Raw genomic sequence first — 6716 nt, forward strand, 5'->3', positions numbered from 1 at the left:
GATATAAAAAAAAGAGGTAAAATGCTACACCAAAAATTAGGCCTTTCTGACGAATTAAAACCATTGCTTTGGCCCTATGGCTGTGTTGTCAAAAGATTCTAAACAAACATTTTCAAGTTAAACATACAGTACCAGCTGTGCAAAAAGAATGAGTGGCAATAAGGGGCATTAGGCAAAAAAAAAAAAAAAGGTACAAGCTGATCCAAAATTTCCAGGCTATTCTTGTTCTTGCAAAACAGACTTAAGCCGATGATAAAACTGAGCTTATCTCCACCCAACCGATCCATTTCTAGACAGTAGAGTAACAAACTCATCTGAACAGGCAACAAAAAATGACCTAGGCCAGCTGAAGTGATAAGATTGATTAGATAGGTCCTAGTTCTAGTCTGATCACTACTGTTCCCACATGATAAAGTTTCAGGCATTAACTGTATATCTTTAGATGCGTTGGCTTCCCAGCGCATGAGACTTGAGGCAAGCCTTCTGGCATCTGTACATGCAATGAGCAGCACTTCCACTTAAAATCAACTTGTACTTTGGCATAGTAGTCTTATAAAAAGGGAGAGGAGTCTGGCAAAAATGGCTCAGATATCATGTATTTTCATGACGGCCATCAAACTTGGCAACATCCGTTGGCAAAAGGTTAATATGGGCCAGTGTGACCAAAAGGTTTTCAACTGGCAGGTGATGGGGAGGGACTTACATGAAAGACAAGACTATCATTACTAGTCAAAGACACATGAGATTTCAAAGACTCGTTACCCTCCTTAAGGATTGTGTCCCTTCAAAAAAAAAATTGTTCTGCCACTCGTTCATGACATGGACATCTCAGTACACATTGTTTTGTCACAAGACAGTGCAACTAAAATACAATCTACATATATACAGTTAACAAATTCAAGTATTTCCATAAAAGAAATATAATGGACACAGAAGGCAGGGAGCAAATGTCCTGTTTTGTCAGACACTTGGGTGTCAGGTGAATCTGACGTCAAGATCTTCTGGCAAAGGCCTTCACTAGTAGCTGTCCAATGTAGGAATGTCCCCTCACCTCATGTTTAGAGTTTTCATGGCAGAATGTTCTAAACACTTGGTCCAAAATTTTCCTCAAGAACAGACCAACCATTGCTTTAAATATTTCCCAACCCATAGTCAAGCAAGTCTCCATTATTTTAAATAGGTAATGTCCCAGTAAAAACCGTACAGCCACTTCACGTGTCTCCCTTGGTATTGATTTTATTGTATTCGTTCAAAAGTTGTTCATACGGGACCGTTTCTTCCGTATCGTTGCTGGAAAAAGACGACTCGTCTAGTAAAGTAAACTCATCGAGTTGGGGAGTCTCAGGTGCGTCATTGTTTTCCTCTATGGAAGACTTAGACTTTTCCTCGTCCTCCGATAGATCACACTCCTCCTCCACATTCACAAAAGTAATGTTGTTTTGGAAAATCAAAGGCTTGTAATCTTTGGATTCCCAGGGTTCCGATTCCTCCTCGCTGATGCGGTCTAATTGGTTGATGAATATGGTGGCTTCCTTGTCCTGCAGAGGCCTTGTGACGTTCGGCTTATGAAGGCCATTGGAGAAAGTAACCGCATCGAATCCAAGACTATTGCGTTTGTTGTACACCACCATCATCTCTTTTCTTTTGTTGGGCGCGCTACCGGGAAGTTCCCCGTTTAGGATTCTCTCTCTACCGTTCTTTAAACCATTTTTGCCGATCTGCTTGATCAGATCATTGTACGTTTCTTCCTTTTTGGAAAGGAAGCTCAGAATGTTCACATCCTTTGAGCCCGCCATGGAAAGCGGTTTGTTTTTCTTGGTGCATGGATCATTCTCAAAGGACTCTTTCCTTCTTTTGCGCCTCTTTTTGATGGCCTTGTGAACCTCCACAAACATGCTGACCTTCCAGTTTATGAACAAGGATAACCAGGCAAGTCCGAGATAGATCCAGATCTCCACAAAATATCTGTACAGGACACTGTAAGTCACCTTTGGATTCACACCTGAACGAGAAACAAAAATAGAATATTACTTTTGGATGTTGACATTACTTCATACGAGAGGTTATTTTCAGTCACACGTGCACATCGTCACAATTGCAACACACTATTTTGCAATTTAGGATTTCAAAAGGAAGTACATTTTTGGCAACAGTGCACGTTACAATGATTGCTGATACAAGGAGACTCATACTTGCAGAAAGGGATACATTAACAAAATTAATACATTTTTAAACATTCAAAACGAGAGAAGACCTTTTTGAGAACAGACTGCAATACTTCCCCCTCAAAGTGTATATCCTAAACTAAGAAAACTATCCTAAACTAAGTGTGGAAGGTTAAGTCAGGCCTCTACTGCTATCTGGGGTCAAGTAGGGAAAGGCTAGGGGTCCTGTCAGATATTGTTGTCTGGTTATCTTTTTGCAGATTTTCCCTCACTTCCTGTCTGGTGAATCTGTTGGCAGAACTACAGGAAGCAGGAGGTAAATAGTTCTAAAAAGGAGCCCCTGCATTGCAGTAAAAACCCAACAGGAGTTCTAATCCTTCCCCACTCTATGCTAAACTGCAAAGGTTTTTAACATGACATAGACTTTAAAGAGGACATGCAGTAAAATTTTAGGCTATGCAAATACTGACCAAGACTTAATATAATAAAAACACCAAATGTTTAAAGTTCAAAAATGTACATTAGGATTTAGATTTTTGGTTGCCTTACCCCCGTCTTTTGCCAGCAGTGCCAAGGCAAGGATGACCCTTTCCTTCTGGCTAGATCCTGGAAAATAGAGCAGCCGAAATCTCACAAAAAGTATTCTCATGAGAAGACTATTTGCAATGGACTGGAGCGTCTTCTTACAAGATTTTGGCTGCTTTACATTACCCAAGAATCTTCTCAGAAGGAGGGCAACATCACACCCAATGATGCGCGAGGGGGAGGTATAGGAAGTATAAATCAAACTTTTTTTTCTTTTACAGATACATTTTGGAATGACTAACACTAAATGCATTTTAGAAGGTAGAGGGGGCCCAGATTTTTTACTGCAAGATCCATTTTAATTGTGACTGTCAAGTCCAACTGGGGTGACACATCCCGGCACGTATACCAGGAAACACTTCCCAAAGTCTGAATAAAAACATTTCAAAAGTAGTTTAATTAACATCCTTGAAAATCTTAGACCTGCAATTACCATTTTTTAAATGTTTAAAAAAAATTAGCCCAAGGGAGATCATATTGCTTAAAGTGACATTAAAGCCACAATTCCCCCCTCCCCCCCTCCAGGCCGCTTTAAGGACTTACCTAAAATGATGCCTCTTGATCCGATCATCATCTTCTTTACTGTAGTGTTCAGGAGTCCCTCCTCTACTGGTGCTGGTCTCTGATCTAGTGCTGACTGCTGTATCTTCTGTGTCCCATGCAGGGGCATCCCAAGGCCGGGTGCCACCCGGAGTGGATACCAGGTGACACCCTGCCGTGACATAACCACGTGTGCGCGATGACATCGTGATAGCTGCCGGTGGCCATCTTGGTGATGGACCCTGGCAGAGAGAGGAGGGGACGGTCACCCGCCGGGATAAGGTATTCCGCCGGGTCCCCTCCTCTCTCCTGCAACTATCAGGCTCTCGGTCAATGACCCAGTGCCCGACTTTCCAGAGGGGGTGACCTCTTCTCCTGTCCAAAAATCTCTACTGCGCATGCGCCCGCCCCATGATCCTTCACGGCGGCTCGAAAATCTTCAGACGGGAGCGAGTGGCGGAGACACAGGTAAGTAATTACCTTTTTGGTAACTTTTTAATTTTTTTTATGCTTTTGCATATATCTACTGCTTGCTAGCAGTAGATATATGCAAAAAAAAAAAAAAAAGGAGTTTAATTCTACTTTAGGTTAGGCCACCTATGGTTGTCAAAGATGAGGCTAGCCCCCAATACGTACAATTGAAGTTACCTACCAAGCACAAAGTGCATTAACAAACTAACCTGCAACGTAGTCACCAAATCCAATGGTGCTGATGGTGATAAAGGAGAAGTAGAGGCCTTCGATATAGTCCCAGCCTTCAGTCTTCATGAAGATAAAAGGAGGAATGACTAAGTGGACAAGGACCCCCCAGAAGATGAAGATTGCTGTACAGGTTATCTGAGCTTTTCTCTGAAGAAAACCAACAGAATAGAAAATTACTACAAAATAGAAAAGGATATTAATAATCATAATCGCACAATTGTATAGAAGCATAACAACTCAAACAAATGTGCAGAGTTTGGCCCAGATGGAGAGAAGATGGAAACATGAGATAAGAGGGTGCAGCCGGGGCACAGATGGGCAGCAGGAGATTGCACTTTTGCATGATATTTGGAGGAAAGCACGCCATGTGTTCTACACATGATGATAGTATATAGAAAAAGAATCACCACCTGCCCTGCTTCCCATCAGACCTTGTTATATATTCTCAGAAGAGGTGTGTTATTCTACCTCCAGACAGCATGTAAACAATATTCTGCTTTATATCCCGTGTTAAAATTGAATTATCCTATTACCCATCTGCCACGCTTATCCAGCATTTTAAATGCTTCCCATTTCAATGACATGGAACAGGCACGCAGCCAGTGACCCCATAACTCATTATTTGCATACTTCAGGAACAGTGACCATGAAAATATGGAGATGGCAATTAAATCCAGACAACTATCATTTTCAATAGGATAGGTCTGCAATGGTCTGTAGGCTAAATATGCAAGCTGCTATTGTCAATGATAGTAGCCATGCAGTCAGACTGACCTGCCTATTCTTTGAGATGTTTAAAGGGCACCACTGACTCTGACTGGTCTCACCAGATTTGGAGTGAAATATGGTAATATCACTACTGTTGCTCATTGTTGAGTTTGAGGAAGCTGTACATGAGGACCTGCATTGGAAGGATGTCCCTGCTTCATCCATTCTGGTGCATCTGTGCATCCTCCAGCTCTACTGCTGTTTCTTGAAATTTCCCCCACCAGTTATTAGATCACCAGTCATTTGGGGCAGCTCTGAGCTACCAAGATAGCTTCTTCCGCAGAGAGGGGAAGAGGGTGACCACAGCCAATACTGATGACTAGTTTGAATTTTCCATAAAGCATTAGGCTGTGTTCTGCTGGGTACTCAACAGAAGAGATAAACCAAGAATAAACAGGTTGCCTGTAAATCAGATGCTAGAGAGGCTTCCCCTATTTTAAACTATTACTTTTCTATTTATGCTTTCAGCAACTAAAAGTCACTGGACCCCAGGCTTATGTAATAAGTGCCTACAGAAAGGCTCAGGTGGGTGGAGCTGGGATCCCTACAAAAACGTAGACTCGGGAAAAGCAGGTTACTGGTAACCAGAGTATTTTGCACAATGGGAAGGCTTGCTGGAGCAAAATAGTGCCCCCAGTGAATAAAATATGTCAACAAACATTCTAATAAACCCTCTTAGATGTGGCAAGATTCGTTTTATCCAGAAAGACGGGTTCAGAAATGTCAGATAGTTTGCGTTGCATCTCCTACTCGGTTACAACATTTCTCAGACACAGCGTATGGATTCTTACCAGAGTGACTCCTCTCTTGGTCAGGAACTGGCCCAGCCTTTTTGCTCGTCCTCCAAAGAACTTTCCAAGAGCGCTGACCCAAGTCAGACAAAGCGGCACCCCAAACAAGCCGTAGAATATACAGAAGAGGCGCCCGGCCGACGTCTTGGGAGCAATATTGCCATAACCTGAACAAAACCAAAACATAAAAAATACTAAAATCACAAAACAGACACAAAAGAGGGCATCACTTGCAGACTGCTTACTGAAAAACATTACAGGGCATTTTTAGGGAAGAAGAGCATGCGCTATCACAAGTTTTATATAGAAGGGTATATAGGAGTCAAGCTGGGCAGGTACGTTTTATAACTGAACTCCAGGCAAACTGCAAAGTACACAACTGTTTTACCGGCCAAAAGGAGTTCTAATTCTGTTTTAGTCAGTCTTGTGATACAGACACCACTGATGGACAGAACATCCAAGTCTAAGACCTACAGCCTTGTCCAAGATCACCCCACCCAACTAATGGGTTCATCCTGTACTCCCCCACCCTATAACCATGTTCAGACGAAGTAGTAGTTCCATCCTGGTGACCACTGCCAACTGGACAAGGGACGGAAAGTCCAAAAATTTCCAATTTTGTCAATGGGATAAGACTAAAAAGGGAAATATTCCAATAGGGACACCTGTTCTGGTGACAACTGTTTAAGGCTAGCCATACACGGCTCGCTTTCTCTTGTTCAATCTGTGGGCTCAATGGGATGAAGCCACTCAATTTCTCCATTCGTGCTGTTTAGGACTCTCCCCTGCCGGCCACGGCTGCTTGAATACCCAAACAATGATTGGATCTTAATGGATGTTGCAGTTGGTTTTTAAATTGACTCGTCAAGCTAGGTGGTGCCAATAGGGCCACCCATGGCTAGAATTTCAGCCGAATTGAGCAGGCAAGGTATAATATTAAGATATATCCATCTCTATATAAAAATATTCTGCCACATGCTGTTTTGTAAAAAAAAATTAAACACATGACAAAAGGATTCACAACCCACCAGTTATTAGATCACCAGGCATTTGGGGCAGCTCTGAGCTACCAAGATAGCTTCTTCCGCAGAGAGGGGAAGAGGGTGACCACAGCCAATACTGATGACTAGTTTGAATTTTCGATCAAGCATTAGGCTGTGTTCTG

At 42.4% G+C, this 6716-nt stretch overlaps 1 protein-coding gene across 2 annotated transcripts in view; it reads right to left on the reverse strand.

Annotated features, from left to right (window-relative positions):
- Nucleotides 1-1199: 1199 nt before the first annotated feature.
- Nucleotides 1200-6716, reverse strand: part of KCNK5 (potassium two pore domain channel subfamily K member 5) — a 36284-nt gene continuing 30767 nt past the window's right edge. The window contains exons 3-5 of one of the 2 annotated variants that reach the window (XM_018559249.1): nucleotides 5552-5718; nucleotides 3971-4139; nucleotides 1200-2002 (exon numbers count right to left, since the gene is read on the reverse strand). In XM_018559249.1, the coding sequence (XP_018414751.1) occupies nucleotides 1212-2002; nucleotides 3971-4139; nucleotides 5552-5718 (1127 nt within the window). In that variant the 3' untranslated portion in view covers nucleotides 1200-1211. The remainder of the gene's footprint in view (nucleotides 2003-3970; nucleotides 4140-5551; nucleotides 5719-6716) is intronic. The other variant, XM_018559248.1, reaches the window with a different exon arrangement.

This window comes from Nanorana parkeri, unplaced genomic scaffold (genome assembly GCF_000935625.1).
Source record: "Nanorana parkeri isolate BGI_ZX_2015 unplaced genomic scaffold, ASM93562v1 scaffold385, whole genome shotgun sequence".
In the NCBI taxonomy this organism is placed as follows: Eukaryota; Metazoa; Chordata; class Amphibia; order Anura; family Dicroglossidae; genus Nanorana; species Nanorana parkeri.